Below are 20602 nucleotides of genomic sequence, written 5' to 3'. Positions count from 1 at the left end.
AGTGTTGGGTATTGTCTTCTGCATGGTGGTTACATCTTGGGCAATTTGAATCTGTGACCAGTGACCAATTCTATCTAATGTTGGTGCTGTTTTAATGCTGTATGGTGTACTGAATGCAAGTATGCCAATGTGGTTCTTAGAACATGTGGGAGGGATATTTCTGTGGGTTTCATGTCTGGAGGGGTGTTGATGGAGAGCTGAGTTTGGTGATCTGTCTTGAAGAGCTTTTTTAGTGATATGAGTGTGAATGTGTTTTTTGTGTGGATGCATCGTGTGGTACAGTTGACAGCTTGTATATATTAGAGTAGTATGTCTTTTTTTTACTACTATCTATAATATCCAAGCTGACAGAAAGGCTGCTTATAGCAAGAATCAAATTGGAACTACCTACCTCCCCCAATCAACATGGTTTCAAGGAAGGTCACTCTACCAGCACTTGGCTCACAAAAATCACACAAGTACTGGAAGGACTCAATGAAAAGCCCCACCAGAAAGAACAGTTATGGTTGCCATAGATATAGACAAGGCTTTTGAGAAGGTGCTGAGACACAAACTATTCAAAAAGTTAATTGAGACAAATATCCATAACAGAAGAAGTGGTTAACCAACTTTAGCAGGAAGACCATGAAGAGTAACCCAGAATAACCAAATCTTAGGTATAGAAATACTATAGAACAGAGTTCCTTAAGGTGCAATACTTTCACCATTACTGGTCAACTTTTTTCTTTTCTTTTCTTTCTTTCTTTCTTAAGGTTTGTGGGGCTGACACCTTCCTGGACCTCAACCTTGTGGCGATCTGGAACAGTTTATATGTGAACTCAGGAGGCAGTTTCCACGGCTTTCCGCTGTTAGGAGTGGTGATGCCCAGAGGAGATCAGGAAGAGAGGGCACCCCTCAACCCTAGACAGCACCAGGGGGAAGGCATCCCTTCAGGAAGCTGAGGGTTGCCTCAGAAGGGGATATGGTGAGGTACTGCGCCACTTCTTCCCAGTTGAGTGGTGGGCTGAGGCCTAGGTGAAGAATAGCAGAACTTCTGCACTCTAGGAGGTAGTGGTGGAGAGGTTGTACCACAGCCCCACAAAGTTTGCAGTGTTTGTGATGGTCTCTCCTCGTGCATAACATTTGCCATTCACAACAATATCCAAGGCAGATCCTGTAGAAGATAGATTCTGCACATCTACCAGGAGACAGGTGGATGACCTCATACCTAGTGATGAAGTAGCACACCACTGTGCAGATGACAAAATAGGAATAAGACTGCTATGGTTGACCCAGGCCATCAATCTGGTCTTCTTGTTGGTGACCCACATGATGTGTGTGATCATGGACATCAGGGGCAGTGTAATCCTGCTGTACCTCGTCATAAGAACATAAGAATGAAGAAGACTGCAAGAGACAATAATGTTCCCTGGAATTCCAATATAGCTGGGGATCCAAAGAAACCTTGCAGGCTTTTCTTGATGGTTCAAGAGGTTCAGTGAGTGCTGGATTGATGTCATTAAGTAGACATCATCCATTGTTTTTCCCGACTGGATTACATCAATAGCACCCTTGAGAAGGCATGGTCCAGGGGCTTGGAGATGGTAGCAAGCTCCATCCATAGAATAGAGTTGCCATCATTCACTCTCCATAATGGGGTCCCCTCAGTAGTAGTGAAAAGCTCCCAAGAAAGGACCCACAGAGCCGTCCATGTAGTACAACAAACTCGCTGGTAGGGTGATGGACCTTAAGACCTTAAGGGACCGTCAGGTTGCTTTATAAGGGAGCATGTCCTATAACTTTTTGAATCTCTTTGATGACCTTAGGGATAATTACCCTTTACATTTGTCTATGATTCCCCTGGGTATTGTATTCCTCACATGTATATATAAAGTGTAGTGAAGATATAATGAAGTTATAATGAAGTTTAATGAAGCTGTAATTAATCATATGGAAATCCTTCCACATAATTAAGCTTGGTATATATTGCAAGCTTAGATTCTGGGGAATATTTGTTATATTGTACATTTGACCAAACTTATACCTCTGATTTTTTGTGAATTTTCTTTTCTGAACATTTCAAAGATGCTGCAAAATTCAGGTTTCATAAATAGAAAAAATAAAATGAAATAAAATTTCTTTTATTTTTTTAATATAGGAAATAAAGAGCATAATTTTATCTTTCAAATGAAACAAAAATGACAAAAATCCATCAAGAACAACCGAAGAAATAACAACAAAAAGAACAAAAACATTAAATGTACATGAGAAGGCATTTAAATTTTGCGCGACATTTTTAAAAGGCCCCAGCCCCATAGTCCCCGCTTTTGGTCACTTTACCACTTTTACTTTTCACTTTTTTCTCCTCTCGTTTCTTGTCTCTTCTTTCGAGGGCAGACTTATGAATATGGGTGTAGGGTTCTTCAAGAAGAGGAACAACAAATCCTTCTTTATAACCAACATTGTTGGATGCTGTCCTCTTCGTTTGTTTGTTTTTTTCCTTCTCGTTTCTTCATCTGGCATGCAAGGGCCTTCACTGCATTCTTCCTCCTTGCTCGCTGGCTTTTCGTCAATCTTGCCATGATTACCGCAAGAAATTACAGTGAGGAATCAAAAATATGAAGCACGGTGAGAGCTTCAAAAGAACGTGACCTCACTTTGACATTTGGATGGGTACTGATGCCCTGATGTGTGCTATTTCTGGATCTACGCTTGTGGGAGGAGTTGCTAAATACCTCCATAAACACAATTCCGTAGCAAAAAACAAAATAGCTATAGAAAAAATTAACGCTATTCCAATATACAGAATATTTGATACGCAATGGGGTTGCCAGAGGTTGCCAATAATTTATCTATTTTATTCTGTATAAAAAGATAGAAACGAAATACAGCTCTATAACTTTGTAGGAGTGTTGCCAACATCATAGAGATTCTTTTTAAATGTTTTCCTAAAATTCGTTCATGTACCAGATTTTTTCGAATAATTGCCCCTGACGGACCCTTAAGGATTATGGGTTGTAATTGTGCTGGGTTGCAGTCAGCCTTCCTCTGGGTGAGAAGAAAGATTTGGAAGGTGGCACAGAGATTGCTACAGGGGAGGTGGGTATAGTCTGGATGAGGTCTGTCCATCACCTTTGTATTTACCTCCTGTACCACCCTGGGATACAAAGGGTATTGAGCAAGAGGGGAATGTCTGTTGAGGAAGGGAGAAGACAGAAGATAGGGGTGAGTGGAGAATGGTTGTGTATGGATGATACCGGGATACATGGACAGGAGTGGGTGGGGGATGGGGGGTTAGGGATTGGTTGTGTAAGTGATATTTTGATGCAGTGCAAAGGGATTTCTCCCTGTCTTCTCCTTTTATGCATGAGGGGATGGAGAGAGGGGTCACTGGTTAAATGAAGGGGCCTTGCTCTGGATATGGGTGAGATGCAGGGATGACCCGTCATCCTGGAGGTGCCAAGAAAAAAGGGAGGGAGGGATGGTGAATGGGAGTGGAGTGGGTGGGGAAGAAATGGGTGGGAGTGGATTTATGCCTTTATTATGCCTTTCATCTTTGACTACCTCCCTTGTAAGGGGGAAAAAGCCCTTGGTATATGTATGTATGTATGTCCCACCCCACCCATGTACAAATTGAACAGCCATGGTGAGATGACACAGCCCTGATGCAGTGTCCTTGACCAGTATGATTGTGTATGAAAAAAACTGTAAAAGATATATGGATGAAACATTTAGGGGAGAAAGGATTATTGGCTGACAATCAGTTTGGATTTAGAAAAGGAAAGTATTGTGTAACCAACCTGCTATTATTCTACTCTAGAGTGGTTGATGTGCTGCATGAGGGAAATAGGTGTATTTTGTATACCTAGATTTGGAAAAAGCTTTTGACAAAGTGCTACACAAAAGATTCAAATGGAAGTTGGAAAACATGAGGCCACAGAGGGAAGACACTGAAATGGGTAAGACTTGTGAAGTGGTAGATATATGGGATGAAGAGTTGGACTGGAGAGAAGTAACTAGTGGAATACCACAGGAGTCAGTTTTGGTACTTGTAATATTTTTATTGTATATAAATGACATGATAAATGGAATGGACAGCTGTGCAGATGATGCCAAGATTATGAAGAAAGTGAAGAATGAGATGTGCATACCATTACAGGAAGACCTAGATAAGGCTAATGAATAACAAATGCAACCAGTAGTGTAAAATTAATAATACAGTAATACAAAGAAATGTGAAATTGTGGAACTGAGCCAGAATATAATAAAAGAAGGAGGTAATGAAGGAAAAGGGCTTAGAGATCCTAATCAGGGATGATCTGTAGCCATAAACTAATATAAAGAAAATAACAGGAAAAACCTATAATTTGCTAAAAAAAAATATAAGAGTGGCATTTGACTACATCTATCTATATACCAAGAGCTTTTCCCCCCTTATAAGGGAGGTAGCTAAGTCTGAGGAACGTACCTATTCCCACCCATTTCACTCCCCTCCATCACCCTTTACAACCATCCTATCTCAGCTCCTCTTGGATGACAGGTCATCCCTGCATCCGCCAACTGCCTTGTGTCAAACACAGTGCACCAATACACAGTACATCCATAGCAAGGCTGCTTCACTTAATCGGTGACAACTCCCCCTTCATACCCTCATGCAGAAAAAGAGAAGACGGGGAGAAATCCCTTTGGGCCGTGTCAAAGTATCCTTCACACATAAGCACCCCCTACCCGCCATCCCCCATCCTTCCCTTGCATAACAGTATCATCCATACAGTCATTCTCCACTCATCCCTATCTCCTGCCTTCCTCAATAGACATTCCCCTCTTGTTCACCCCCATCCATCCATCTCATCCTTGGCCATCCTCTCAAGTTCACTCCCCCCACCTCTGCCTTCCACACCTGTTTTACTAACTTTTTATCACTCATTCTTTCCATGTTTTATCAACACTCCCAAATCTTTCTCCTTTGTTTTTGTAATGGTTTCACTTTCCAAGGAATGGTTCAAAGACAATCATTTTGAACTGTTGCCGATTTCCAATTCTTTGTGTCTGTATGCCTCCACACTTAAGTGATCACCTCAGAGGAACATCAAATAGAGGACATGATTCACACATGCTTTTTTTCCTTTATTCACAGGAATGTTTGATAAATTTGCAGAAGTTTTTGACACATTATGGGTTGCAAGTGCCTTTAAAGGGGCTACAGGCAGCACACAGTTCATGCCACCCCTGGAACAACACATCAGCAATCAACTTACCTGGCTGGCGGTTATTGCACTGCATGCTCACAAGTTCAAACGATTTGCTGGAATTGCATTAACTGGATGGCAAAGGTAGGTTTATTGTGTCCATACTTTTTTAATCTTTGTTTTTGGTGAACAACTTACAACCCATTGTATAATATTAATTTTGAATGTATTTCTTCTCCGAACTTCATATAGTGTGTATTTCACAATTTCATGTTACCCCATATCAGAGTTCTGACTACATAGTTTTAAGCAGCTATACACAATCAATCTATCTAAATCTATATCCATATACCAAGGGCTTTATCTCCCTTGTGAGATATCCAGGCATCCAGGAGGTGCCAAGATAAGAGGGAGGGAGGAGGGTGGAAGGGAGTGGAATATGTAGGGAATGGAATCGGTGGGAGTGGTTTCTATGCCTTTTTTTTTTGGCTACCACCTATGTAAGAGGGAAAAAGCCTTTGATATATGTATGTATGTATGTATGAGGTAACCCAGTCAAAAGGCACATACCCACTCCCATCCATCACTCTTTTCCCCCTCTCATCTTAGCTCCTTGTGGATGAAGTGTCATCCCTATCTCCTGCCCACTGCCCTGGGTGAGAACCAAAGCAACAAGACACAGTACATCCACAGCAAGGCCACTTCACTTAATTGGCAACCTCCCCTTTCCATCCCCTTATGCGGAAAATAGAGAAGATGGGGAGAAATCCCTTTGGGCTGCATCAAAATATCATTCACACACAACCAATCCCTACCCCTCCATTCCCTGCCCCATCCCTTTTTTGCATCACAGTATCATTTATACACATCCATTCTCCACTCATCCCTATCTCCTGTCTTCTTCCTTCCTTGTTCAACAGACATTGCCCTTTTGCTCAACATCCATTTCACCCCATCCATCTATCTCAACCTCAGTCATCCCCTCAAGTTCACTCCATCCACCTCTGCCTTCCACAACTCTTTTACTAATCTTTCTTCACTCATTCTTTTCATGTGCCCAAGCCATCCAGATACTCTTTCATCAACCTTATTTGCCATCTACTTTTCCACTATTACTCTCCTCCTCACCTCCTTGTTTATCACTTTATCCAACCTTGTAACTTCTACCATACTTCTTAGACATTTCAATCTCAAACACATTTAAACTTCTCTGCCACTCTCAGATTCCAAGTCTCTGCCCCATACATTGTCATCAGCACAATCACACCTTCATGTAATCTCCCCTTTGCATCCATTTCCAAATGCCTATTTCTCATAATGCTTTTCAATCCACCAAGGCATTTACTTGCTTCAGGTCTTCTTCATTGCTTTGCCAGCAGAGAAGCTGCAGGCAGGCTGGACACTTCATCATCTCCAAGGTCACCACAGAACTAGAAAGTTAGATGGAACCTACATACATACATACATATACCAAGGCTTTTTCCCCCTTCCAAGGGAGGTAGCCAAAAAGGGAAAGGCATAAAAACACTCCCACCCATTTCATCCCTAAATACACTCCACACCCCTCCCACCCTCCCTCTCATCTGAGAACCTACATACAAAGAAAAATCATAACTGAAGAAAGCAAATTGGCAAAAATACATGGAGGAAGATATATACTGTATATATATGTATATATATATATATATATATATATACATATATGTATATATATGTATATGTATATATATGTATATATATATATGACGAGATAAACACCATATGAGGACGGAGCCTTTATTTGTACGACGTTTCGCTTATTACAGACGTTTGGGCCAGCATTCTCATCCTTTCCCAGTGTCCAATCCCCCCCCCCTTCTCCTCCTCCTCCTCCTCCTCCTCCTCTTCCTTCCCCCCCCTTTTCTCTCCTCCCTCCTTTCCCCTTATTTAATCTCAAGCATTTGTATCTCAACTTGTACTTGAAAAAGCTGTAATAAGCGAAACGTCATACAAATAAAGGCTCCGTCCTCATATGGTTTTTATCTCGTCAATCTTGTCGGCAAACTGCCACTTTTAAGAATATATATATATATATATATATGCATGCATACATATCTATATATATATATATATATATATATATATATATATATATATATATGCTTTCAGCCTAGAACAGTTTTCATCCATTCATAGACTGTAAATGATTCCAAGAGACTCCAGAAAAAATTCAACTCATGCTACACATAGGAGATAACTACCCAGAAAAATTATAAAAAAGGACTCAAATACCACAACCTAACACATGCATCATGCAACACATTTGTACAAAAACATGTTCATATTTAGACCACAAAACAAGCACTTTGAGACTGATCATCAAGTACCTAATTCCATCAAACTTCTAGTAGTTTGCCTTTCAGTCCTCCAATGTGATCCAGTTTTCAAATAAGTTTATTGTGAGATACTTTGTCAAATGCCTTCTCTAGGTTGAGGTACACACAGTTCACCCACCCTTATCTCTCTTGCAGTGCCTCAATCACTCTTGAATAAAAGTTTAAAAGGTTTGACACACACAACCTTCCATATCTGAAGCCTAACTGACTGTCTGTCATAATGTACATCTTTTCAAGATATTTGGTCACTGATAAGACCAAAATTGGAGTACGCAGTGACACTATGGTCACCCAGTACTAAAAAGAATATAAGAAAAATTGAGAGTATCCAGAGAGCAACCACAAAGATGGCCCCAACACTATCAAAACTATCTTATGAAGACATTGTCAAAACTAGAATTATTGATTCTGGAACAAAAGAAAGAAAGAGGTGACTTGTTGACTATCTACAGAATTATGAGCAGTATAGAAGTCCTTGATAGAGAAGACTTACTAAATTGGGATAAGAGGAACACATGAGGACATGGAAGGAAGCTCAAAAAGGACAGTTATAGAAGAGACCTGAAAAAGAACAGCCATCCCCACAGAGTGGTGGATGTATGGAACATATTAGATGAAACAATAGTGTGTGCAAAAACAATACTGTACATGAGATTAAGAGCAAATTAGATATGGCGAGATACAGAGATGGGACACCACGAGCATAGCTTCCCTTCCCATAAGATACAAATAGATAAATACAACTAGATAAAATAAACAGACCATGGAACAAGCACTTCAAGACAGACTACCAGACTCGGTATTCCATCAGATCCCTCCAGATATTATTCATACAGAATAATCCCTTACAAAAGAAGGAAGAACTGCTCTAGCAAGACTGTGGTCAGGTCACCATTGAGCAAAAAGCAGTACCATCACAAAATAGGCCTGAACACAGAAACAAACTGCTTCAGATGCAACCATCACACAGCCATCACTGAACACATCATCCTACACTGTCCTGCTCCAACCCTACCCAGATAACAACACAACATTTCTTGCATAAATGAACTGTGGGCCAGTACAGTGACTGTTAGGGAGTTGCTGGTTACCTGGGAACCAAGGGTGTCTTGCAAGGGGACCCTAGAGCAATAGATTCTTCTTCGTTGTCATCATTGTCATATTTGTCTTCCTCTTTCTCTTCTTCCAAAAATTTAACATGCACTTGTACATTACCTGTTTCTAAATTTGAATCAGAATACTCAAGTTGAATTGTATGTTTACTCCAACTAGGTATGATCATTATGCGGTCCTGTGTGAGTTGCTTCCCATGGGAATACCAAGCTTAGCATTATGCTTGCGAGCGCTCACACGAGGTTCCTTTAATGTTGTTGATCATGAAGCAGTATCCCAGGCTCTTGGATTCCAGCAGAAGATCAACATAACACCTTTTCCAAGGTTAGTTCTATAGAATAAGGAGTTATTCATCAATGTTTTATTATCATTACACACTACTAGAATATCATGAATCATACAGACCTATCTTACACCACTCCATCATATCAAAACTTATGGAACTGTCCTGATGAAAATAAAAATTCACTGACCTTACCAAATCAACATGTATGAAAAAAAACTTCCACTTCCACATATCACAAAACAAATATTGAATGGCTTTGACAGATTAGAAAGAATTAGAAAGAATAGAATTAGAAAGAATAGAATAGAAAGAATAAGAATCATTAGAAAGAATAAGAATGATGGCAATATATGAAGATAAGACCTTTCATACATTCTTGGGAGATATACTATCAAGAAAGCTTATAAAAACAGCTATGTACAATGACAAGAAATTATTTACTTTTTTTTTTCAAGTAGACAACACTGTTTCAGAACCAACTCCTGTCAGTGACTAAAAGTTAAATAAAGAATACCTCGTATTGATCTTGTGTATGAGACCAATATCAAGTATCAGCAAGTGGTGATCCTATAAGATAGACATCATAGAGAATCATCTCCCTGCCACCTATTTTCAAAGCTCATGAACACCCTCACTGCCCCTGTGTGGCTTTCACTTGGTCTCTGAACAAGGTTGAGACCGTTTCTTGGTCATTAGCTTGTTGTATTCTGATAGAGATGTAATGAAGGGCCTGAGGACCATTGACAACCACTGAGGGTTGCAGGTTCCCAGTCAATGGAATTCAGGCAACAGTTATTATTAACATATATTTCTCTTTGCAGACCTCAGATCTTAGAACAGGGAATGACCTTCCCTGGCCACAAGATCTACTTAGGTGTGCAGATGTGGTCTAATTTCATTGCTCAGTACAAGGCCATAACTAGCTCTGAGGGGTCAGTATTGGTGTTCCTCTTGAAAAATATGTTGCTATGTATTTAAAGAAACTTGTATACGTTCCTATGTTGTGTATGCTATATCTAATGATCAATGGCATGGGGCTTTTGACAGTATGGTTGGATGGTTCAGCACCTACCTACGTTCAAGAAACTTCACCAATCCAGTCCAGGTTGAAACTATTATGAATCCTCTATCAGAGTAAGTACTTTTGAAACTTCTGTAGATGATAAATCATCTGTAGTGATTAATAGATTATTGAAAACAAAAGGACTTAATTATATTTACCTAATTGTAGTATACAGGGAAGCTCGCTGGCTGAGCGGGTTAGGGCGTCGTTACTTGCGGTGAAGGTCGAGGTGAGGGCAGTTCAAATCCTACCACCAGCGAAGTTGAACCAAGGGCATGGTTCATTAAATTCCACACTACAAAGGCCTCTGTGAGGGGCACTGTCCTAGCCTCCCGATAGGGGGGAGTGTGTGACATTAAACCATATCATCATCATCATCATAGTATACAGAAAAGGAGCACTAATTGGGTCTCATCTCCTAGTCTCCAATTTATTATACATAGCCCACTGCCAATTTAAACTATATCCTTGATTTCCAACTTTCATATTTAAATTTGAATTCATGTATTGTTCCAACTTAGGCAATATAACCTTATAAGCTATTCCAGGTATTTATGCACCTATATGGAAAACTGTATTTCTTTACATCCTTTAAACATGTGGTCTTTCTTAATTTGTTTATAAGACCTCTTAAAGCCTTTCCATCTTTAACCAAGAGATCTCTTTTGTCACTCCCTTTAGTGACCTGAATACTGTTTAATCTTTAAAAATTGGCAGACCCAGTGTTATTAGTCTTTCCTCATATGGTTTATCTGCCAGGCTGGGTACCAGTTTGGTTGCTGCCCTTTGTAATATCTCATTCTTGCTTATATCTGTCGGGTGAATGATACGCGTGGGAAGCTCGTACACTTTGTTTATTATTATGTAAGATCAGTCAACATAGGCGTGAACGTCGACATGCGCAATAGCAATGGTAATGATAGTACAAAGCAATAGCAATAATACAACATCCCCCTTCAAGTTTACAAAATCTCAAAATAAACTTATCAGTAAGTAACAGTTAGTAATTCCCCAAAGGGCTGCAAAAGAAAGCATAGTGATGACATATCAACTAGAGTAAACCTTTAGAATTAAGTACAAAATTAGATACTATTATTTGTGATACATAACATACACTTAGTAGTAAACCATTTCTGGTTGTACATTGGGTTTAGGCACTCTGCCGGACCTTCTAACTTCAATTTGTGATGGGCTAGGTACACTAGGTTTAGTGCTAGGACAAACAACAGAAGTAGATGCACCTTTAGGAATATCACTGACATGGATGGAATTATCAGAAGAACCGAGCAGGGTGGGAGTCCCTTCTTTGGGTTCAGTGTTAGGCAATTTACTGTGTTCACCTGTGTGTATGAGAGAGTGTCTGTTTCTTCTTATTGTGGAACCTGCATCAGTCAGGACTTTGTATGATCTCGGTTGAGTCAGTCTCTGTGTTACTTCTCCATAACCTTCTTGGTCTCGTATGTATACCTTATCGCCTGCTTGAAGAGCTGGCAATGTCTGGATACGATGGTGGTTGTTGTAGTTCTTAGAGTATTTCTCTCTATAGAGTTCCTCTTTTTCTAGTAGGTCATCTTGGTTATATCCCTTTGGTCTCAACGTATCAGGGAGTACTGGCAATTTTGTTCTTATTTTTCTACTCATCAGTATTTCACTTGGGGTCAAACCATTTCTAAGTGGAGCTGAACGATAGGCAAGTAGTCCTAAATAAGGGTTAGCGTTCTTTTTAAGGATGTTTTTAGCTGTCTGGACTGCCCGTTCTGCCTCCCCATTTGCTTGTGGGTGTAGGGGTGATGAGGTAACATGGGTAAACCCCCAACACTTGGCAAATTCTTTGAACTCCTGGCTGGAGTACTGAGGTCCATTATCGGATACAACAGTTTCAGGAATTCCATGTATGGAGAAAATATCTGCAAGAGCTGTTGTGACTGCAATAGTTGTGGTATTCTTCAGTTCTCTGAACTCAAACCATCTACTGGAATAATCAACTGCAATGATGTATGACTTACCCTCTAATTCAAAAAGATCTGTACCGATTCGGCTCCAAGGTTTGTCTGGAAAGGACATCGGTAAGAGAGATTCCTTTGGTTCAGGTCATAGCTTAGCACAAATATGGCACTTGTTAACCATAGATTCTATCTGCTTTGTGATGAGAGGCCACCAAACTGAGTAACTTGCTCTTCCTTGGCACTTAGTAATTCCTAAATGACCTTCATGTAAAGCATTGAGAATATCCAGCTGTAGGGAGGTTGGAACAACAATGCGGTTGTTAAACATTAGTAGTCCTTGGTTGACTGTCAAATGCTGTTTCTTCTCCCAGTATGGTTTCAAGAGTGGCTGAGAAGGCATTATTGAAGGCCACCCATCTAGACAATAAGCTTGTACTTGTTTGCAGATGGCATCTGCTTGTTGAGCTGCTTTGATCTCTCCCAGGCGTCGTTCTGTAGCTGGGATAACTTTAAAATTACCTTCTTGACTTTCTTCCACTTCTTCTATAAGCTCTAGATCAGCTTTTGTAGGAAGACTTGTAGGAGCTCGCGATAGAGCATCAGCTGTTTTCTGATGAACGCCTTGTACATATGTCACTTCTGGTGAATATCTTGCTAGTCGGAGACGGAAGCGAAGAATTCTAGATGGAAGTTTTGACAAATCAGTACTTGAGAGCAAAGGCACTAAAGGGCGGTGATCTGTTTCAAGCTTGAAGACTGTTCCTAAAACGTAGTCCCTAAACTTTTCACAAGCCCAAGTAGCTGCTAAAGCTTCTTTTTCAATAACTGCATACCTCTTCTCAGTGTCACTGAGTGATCTTGAAGCATAAGCAATAGGACGACGGTGCCCTGTGTCATCCATTTGTATAAGAACAGCGCCAAGACCATCTTGACAAGCATCTGCAGCAATAATGCATGTCTTGTTTGGGTCGTAATGGGCTAGGATCTCTGTGGACACAAGTTTCTGTTTGATTGTTTGAAATGCAGTTTCTTGTGGTTGGTCCCAGAACCATTGTTGACTCTTCCTTAGAAGCTGGCGAAGTGGTTCATTTACATCGGCTAGGTCAGGAATGAACTTGGCAAGCTGATTTACCATACCGTTGAACCTTTGCAGTTCAGTTACATTCCTGGGTCTTGGGAAATCTTGGACAGCTTTGGTTTTTCCTGGATCTGCTTCAATGCCTTTCTCTGAAATGATGTGGCCCAGGAATTTCATGTGTCCTTTTGAAAACTCACATTTGTCGTTTAGGGTGATTCCTGCTCCCTGTAGTCGACATAACACTTCTCGAACTCGATTGTCATGAATCTCCTGTGTGGGCCCATGGATGAGGATATCATCCATGTGGCAAACAACTCCTTCTAAACCTTCCAGTATGGTAGACATGGTCCTTTGGAAGATTTCTGGGGCGGAGCTAATGCCGAAAGGCAAACGATTGAAGCAATAGCGCCCAAATGGAGTCACAAAGGTTGTCAGCAACCTTGATTCTTCATCGAGTGGTATCTGCCAGAATCCAGAGTTGGCATCAAGTTTTGTAAAAACTTTACTACCTCTTAACTTGGCAAGATTCTCGTCTACACTGGCCATAGGGTGTACTTCCCTCTTCACGGCTTTATTCAGAGGTGTCAGATCCACACAAATTCTCATATCACCATTGGGTTTAACAACGTTAACCATCCCTGAGCACCACTCTGTAGGTACAGTTACAGGGGAAATGACTTTTTGGTGGACCATGGACTGTAGTTTCTTCTTTACTTTTGGTAGCAGAGGATGGGGTACCCATCTTGGGGTATACAGGCAATGAGGAATAGCATCTTTGTGCAAAGAAATTCTGTATGTAGATTTGAGTAACCCTAGTCCGCTGAAAAGCTTGGGAAATTCTTCCTTGAAGTTCGCTGCCTTGTCTATGTTATACACCTCTTTAGCAGGTTTCAGCAGTTTGAGAGCTTCTATAGCTGATTTCGACAAAAGATTATTACTCTGACCTGTCATAACATACACATTTTCTATATGTCTCCTACCACCTAATTCAAGTACAGCATCTACAATTTTCCCTTTAATAAGGTGATTGAGATTGACTTCCCCTGGTCCTCGGAAGTCACTATCTGCTTTTGTGAGGTTACACTTCTTAAGCCAAGGTGTTTTGTCACTAACAATTGTCACTTTGGATCCACAATCAAGTTTAAAGTTAGTCACTTTCCTATCTATTGTCACATCAACTGACCAAAAATTCTCACTAGCAGATTTGACTTCCCCTAACATAAAAGAATTATCTACTTCATCACAATCATTTTCTTCTATTTCATGGATGGATGTTGTCTTTAGGCAAGCCGAAGCATAATGGCCGACACGTGCGCATATGTGACATTTGGAATTTCTGGCTGGGCAGTTTTTTCTGAAATGTCCATCTGTGTTCCCACACCATCTACACCTGGGCGGGCTAAGCCCAGATGCTTTGAAAGGAGATTCACCTCTCTTCTTTCCTGTCTGTTTCGGTTTCGGTGGTTTCCATACATCTTCTTTGAGGTGTCTTTGGTGCACAAGTTTCCTCGTTGAAGATGTACTGGCACCTTTCCGCTTGTTTGTGTACTCAACTGCAGCTTGCACTTTACCTGTAATTACTTGCTTATGTGTTCTGGAGATTTCTGCTGCTTTGAGGCTTTCGATCACTTTGTTGAGGTCTGGGACAGGCCGTTCACGGAGTAGTCGTTCTCTCCCTGCTTCATCCGTTGTACCTACGACAATTCTGTCACGAAGGAAAGAGTCTTTCAAGTTTTCAAACTCACAGGATTCACTGAGCTGACGAAGACGGAGCACATACTCGTCTACGGATTCGTTGCTCCTCTGAGCGGCTGAGTAGAAGAGAAACCGTTCATACAAAACATTCCGCTGGGGTATGAACTGCTTCTGCAGCTCGGCGAGTATTCTAGCAGGATTCTTCTTGTCTTGCTCTGTCAGCGTAGGAAGAGAATTCATAACTTTTTGGCACTCGGTTCCCATGACAGTACATAGAGTGGCGGCCACTTTGTTCATTCCCTCATTATTATCTGATCCATCGGCGTTCTTCAATTTTAAGTTCAGATCAGTGGCAATTGTGTAGTAGTGCCACGAGTTTTCAAAAACCTTCCAGTTCTCCACCACGTCTCCTTTCAAAGACATGGGTGGGGGTGCTGGAATCTGGTATGCAGACATCGTAGACTATCCTTCCACTGTCGTCACTGCTGTGGGTGTCGTCTGCGTTGTCAAACGCCAGTGCACAACCACAACGTTTTCGGAGGTTTATTAGAGAAGATACGTCGTTTACCGTCGCCAGTAGGGAATAATTACACTGAATTACACTGTTCACGAATAGCCTAGGGTAGCGGAACACTGTCAGCAGTACCGATACGAACGATTTGCGATCGTCCGTCGTGGGCGTTTACGTAAGCAAGAGGGGAAACTTATGTAACACTGAGGGAAGGGCACGCTCCTTCACCGAACTCGGTAATCTGGTACAAGTTACACACGCACTTCTAGTCCACTATGGTAGTTTTTCTTCGTGATTTTCCCAATTGAGGATGTTCACTGAAGTTTAGAGCATATCTCTCGAGACGTGGTTTCTCGGTATTCGACTATTAATCGCGTAAATAGTCGAAAAACCACTTGCTCGCACTTGCTCCGAACTCGGCAGTCTGGCACGATTTTCACACGCGTTTTGTATGCACTACAGCTATTGTTTTCGTGATTTTCCCAATTGAGGATGTTCACTGAAGTTTATAGCGTGTCTTACGAGACGTGGTTTCTCGGTATTCGACTATTAATTGCGTAAATAGTCGAAAAACCACCCGCTGCCACCATGTCGGGTGAATGATACGCGTGGGAAGCTCGTACACATTGTTTATTATTATGTAAGATCAGTCAACATAGGCGTGAACGTCGACATGCGCAATAGCAATGGTAATGATAGTACAAAGCAATAGCAATAATACAACAATATCCTTCTCTCCGTGTGGGGCCCATACCAGTGACATATATTTCAGTCTTCTGCAGATCAGGGTTTCTATGAGTTTTTTCATTATCTCTATTAATTTAGTGAAAAACCACTTAAATCTTCTGCATCAGCCTGTATGTCTCTATCACAATGCTACTATATCTGTCAGGTGACAAATTGTCTTTTATTAACACTCCCAAATCTTTCCCCTCTTTTGCTTTTGTAATGGGTTCACTTCCCAAGGAATAGTTCAAGGATGGTCTCTTGTTGAAATTACCCATTTCCAGTACATTGCATTTTGTGGTATTGAACTTGATTTCCTCATTTTTCACTGCTCTCATAATTTTTGCATCATCTGCAAACATATTGGCATCGCTTGTCACACCTTCCATCATGTTATTGACATAGACAAGAAACATTATTGGTGCAAACACTGAACCTTGTGGAACTCCGCTTAATACTGCTCTTCATCGTAACATCTTATCCCTTACTACTGTTCTTATGTATCTTCCATTTTTAAAAATCTTTCATCGATTCGAGTAGTTTGCCTCAGTCCTCCAGTGTGTTCCAGTTTCCACATAAGTCAACTGTGAAATACTTAATCAAATGCCTTCTAGGTTGAGGTACACACAGTCCACCCACCACTCTCTTGGAGCACATCAATCACTCAACTTAAAGCTTAAAAGGTTTGACACAACATTCCAGATCTGAAGCCAAACTGACTGTCTGTCAGAATGTTCATCTCTTCAAGATATTTAGTCCATCAATCTTTCACATAATTTCACTATTGTGCTGGTCAGTGATACCAGCCTATAATTTAGTAGTGTTTCCTTACTTCCACCTTTGTGAATTGGTACCACATTTGCTTTTTTTCCAAACAAGTCATACTATGACTTCTTTCAATGACCATACTAATTGTTCCCTACATTTTTAATTATCTGGCTTTTCCCTCACTTCCACATTTATATAAAAAAAAAAGTTCCATTTTGTGAAGACCAATTGGAAACTTTTATTCATTATTGCTGTTTAAGCTTAAAGTACATTTATGAGCCACTTCTCTTTTGCATCCCTGAACCCTATGAACTCTGTTTTCAACACACACTGCACAAAATGATAAACCATTTTGATATTTGAAATGGTGCAGCCAACCATCACTATAATCACTTTTGTGTGTTAATCCCAGCTCCTCATGAAACTCTTTTGATTGTACCTTTAAGAAATCTCCATAAATCTTAGTCCCTTCAACTGTGCAAAAATCAAAGGGTAACCATCAATCCCAGGTACAATTCTGCATTTTGTTATTATTATTATTATTATTATCATCCACTTCTTTTCTCCTATTCTTTTCTTCCCAATTGTGCATTATCCTTAGTAGTTCTTTCTTCATTTTCATAATTCCCTAAATTTTATATTAAATAGCCTGCAGCATTCAATACAATCCTTTTCCTGTATACTGTAATTAGGTCAATGCAATGACGTTGCATAAAGAATAAACACAACTCATGATGTCACTGTGGAGTAGATGGTATCACGGGTAGGTTTTACAAGAATAGCTGGAACAGACACCATTTAGGGGATAGGATCAGTAATTTCAAATTGGAATAGATAAAAAGCAAATTTTTTGTGTGTAATTTATTGACCTATTATTGACTTTGGGAAGTACTAAAAACATATTCTGGTAAAATTAGACACCTTTAATTTTCATAGTGATTACACATTAAACCAAGTAATGAGCACCTGGTCAAGTTCGTAAGTTTTTCCTTTAGTCATTGATTTCCTCACAAACATCTACTTTCTTGATCTACTGTCAACAGAGAATAATAGTTTTTTTCATGTTTTTAAATGTCATAAACAGTTGAAGAACCAATGCCATACAGGTTGCAAATATTCTTAGCAGACATACCACTATCAATTTTTTCCACACTTCTACTTTTTCTTTGATGGACAGTGCATGAAGTTTGCACTTCCCACCACATTTTTTACTTCCTAGATCCATATTTGGGGTTATACAGCAGCAGATGTATAGCATGATACTACTTGCCTGGGGTGTGGAACACTGGAGCAGTGTTGCCAGTGCACTGGTTGGGAATTACCAAACGTGGAACTTTGAAATTGTGCTCAATGACCATATGAAGATTACTGCCAAAAAACTGAAGTTTCTGTATATTTGATAGCTAAATTTTTGAGTTTCAATCTGTACTTATTTTTTGTCAGAAACTCTTGATTACAGTGAAGTATAGATTTTGTTTCTTTCATTTCCTCATTTTGTAAATATCTTTGCATCAGTTTTACACCAGCTTCAGGTATTGGTTATAAATTCTTGGTGCATTATAAGAAAATTATTTCATGTAGTCTTCAAATCAAGCAAGAGGTTCATTGAATATGCTCTCATTACAGAAATGGTTCACAATTACATGAATGAATGATAGTAGTGATATCTGATTTTATATGGTTCACAATTACATGAATGAGTGATAGTAGTGATATATGATTTTATATTCATCATCTTTTCTTCCTGTAAGAGTTCATCAAAACCTGCATGAGCTTCGTGACCACATGTCGGTGTGGATGGCTGAAGTGTTCTACCAAGATACTATAGAAGAATGGATTGGTTGTTTTATTGATCCCATCTTAGGAAAGATTGAGAACCTCTTGGAGGAATGCAAGAAGCACATCCTGCTTGGAGGAAGGGTGAGATATTACCCAATAAGGAATTGTGTACAAGCACAAGGTCATGAGTGAGTGATAGTTTTCATTTAAATCACACTGTTACATATAATGATTCATTGTTATCAATCATAAAATGTTCATATGGCTATACTTGAAGAGCAGTTTGATGGAGATGTAATTATTCATTTTATATTACTAGATTTTAATCTGTTACCTGTAAACTAGTTTTAAATATTTCATGTAATGAAATTATAAATTGATTGTTGTTATATAGGTGGTTAGATTTGAAATTGATATTGGGAAATTACAAAAGCACATGATATTTGATGCTCAATGAAACTATTTTGAACAAAATATGTGCTGAAGAAGAAAAAGTGCCATTAGTAACCAGCTATCTTGTATTATTTGAGCAAATTCAGATGAGTAGCTGATTGTATACAGACTTGTTATGTAAACTCTGTTTCTCTGTCTATCTATCTGTTTGGCTCTCTCTCTCTCTCTCTCTCTCTCTCTCTCTCTCTCTCTCTCTCTCTCTCTCTCATCCACCACCTTTACCCTTATATCCCTCTTATCTTACCTCCTTGTGGTTGAAGGGTCATCCCTGACTCCTACCTACTGCCTGGGTTGGAAGCAATGCTACAAGACAAAGCATATCCATAGAATAACTGTTTCATTTACATGGCGACCCTCTCTGTCCCCATATGCAGAAAATAAAGAAGATGGGTAGAGGGTGGTAGCGAATTAAAAGTAAGTGTTAAAGCTGGGGACCAGTTTGGTAGCTGTCCTTTATATTCCCCTGATCTTACTTACATCCTTCACTCTGTGTGGAGACCATACAACTGATGCATAATCTGTCTTAAACAGATCAAGGTTTCAATGAGTTTTTTCATCACCTCTTAATCCATATAGTGGAAAGCCAATTAAGTCTTCTGCAGTAGTATGTCTCTCCAAAAATTCTGCTGCTATATCTGTCAGGTGACAGATTGTCTTTTATCAACACTCCCAAATCTTTCTACTCTTTTGCTTTTGTAATAGGTTCTCTTTCCAAGGAATAGTTAAAAGATGTCTTTTTTGCCATTCCCCATTTCCATTATTTAGTTCCATGCAAAAATGGTGTCTAGATCTTTTTGTAATAGTCATCCATCCTCCATGTTTTTCACTCTTCTAATGATTTTTGCAACATCTGCAAACATGTTAGCATAGCTTGTTATACCTACTATCATGTCATTTATATAAACAAGAAACATTATTGGTGCAAGCACTGAACCTTGTGGAACTCCACTTGTTACTGCTCTCCATCTTGACATCTTATCCTTTACTACTGTCTTCATGTATCTTCCCTTCAAAAAATCTTTCATCCATTCAAGTAGTTTGCCTCTCAGCCCTCCACTGTGGTCCAGTTTCCACATAAGTTGACTGTGAGGTACTTTATCAATTGTCTTCTCTAAATCAAGATACACAGTTCACCCACTCTCTTGCAGCACATCAATCACTCGTCAGTAAAATCTTAAAAGGTTTGACACACATGACCTTCCAGATCTGAAGCCAAACTGATTGTGAGAATGTTCATCTCTTCAAGATATTTGGTTCATCAATCTTTCACAATGTATTCACATAATTTCACAATTATGCTGGTCAGTGATACTGGCCTTAAACTTAATGGTGAATTTGTACCATATTTGTTCTTTTTCTATCTAGTGGCACTATGCTTTCTTTCACTGGTTGTGAATTTTGTCTGCTAGTTGTTCCCTGCAGTCTTTAAGTATCTAGTTTGAGATCCCATCAAGTCCTTAGACTTTTGTCACATCCAGTGACCCCAAAAAACTGAGCACCTCCCTCACTTTTACATGTATCTTCTAAACCTGAATTTTTGCTCCCCTTGCTTTCCTCTTAAAAATTGCTCTACTTTGTGCAGACCTATTGAAAACTTTCATTATGTCTGCCCGAGCTGTGGCTTCTTCAAAGACCTTACCA

General features: G+C 39.8%; 1 protein-coding gene across 3 annotated transcripts in view; it reads left to right on the top strand.

Annotated features, from left to right (window-relative positions):
* The window catches only part of LOC143040264 (hexosaminidase D-like), a 42513-nt gene extending 23813 nt beyond the window's left edge, over positions 1-18700 (top strand). For all 3 annotated transcript variants that reach the window (XM_076211036.1, XM_076211038.1, XM_076211039.1), the window contains exons 8-12: positions 5117-5312; positions 8816-8980; positions 9764-9874; positions 9990-10076; positions 18481-18700. In XM_076211036.1, the coding sequence (XP_076067151.1) occupies positions 5117-5312; positions 8816-8980; positions 9764-9874; positions 9990-10076; positions 18481-18700 (779 nt within the window). The remainder of the gene's footprint in view (positions 1-5116; positions 5313-8815; positions 8981-9763; positions 9875-9989; positions 10077-18480) is intronic.
* Positions 18701-20602: the final 1902 nt, after the last annotated feature.

This window comes from Oratosquilla oratoria, chromosome 28 (genome assembly GCF_046742065.1).
Source record: "Oratosquilla oratoria isolate Oo_2021 chromosome 28, ASM4674206v1, whole genome shotgun sequence".
Classification (NCBI taxonomy): domain Eukaryota; kingdom Metazoa; phylum Arthropoda; class Malacostraca; order Stomatopoda; family Squillidae; genus Oratosquilla; species Oratosquilla oratoria.
Note: the sequence above shows the minus strand (reverse complement) of the source record. Positions and strands in the feature narration are given on the sequence as shown.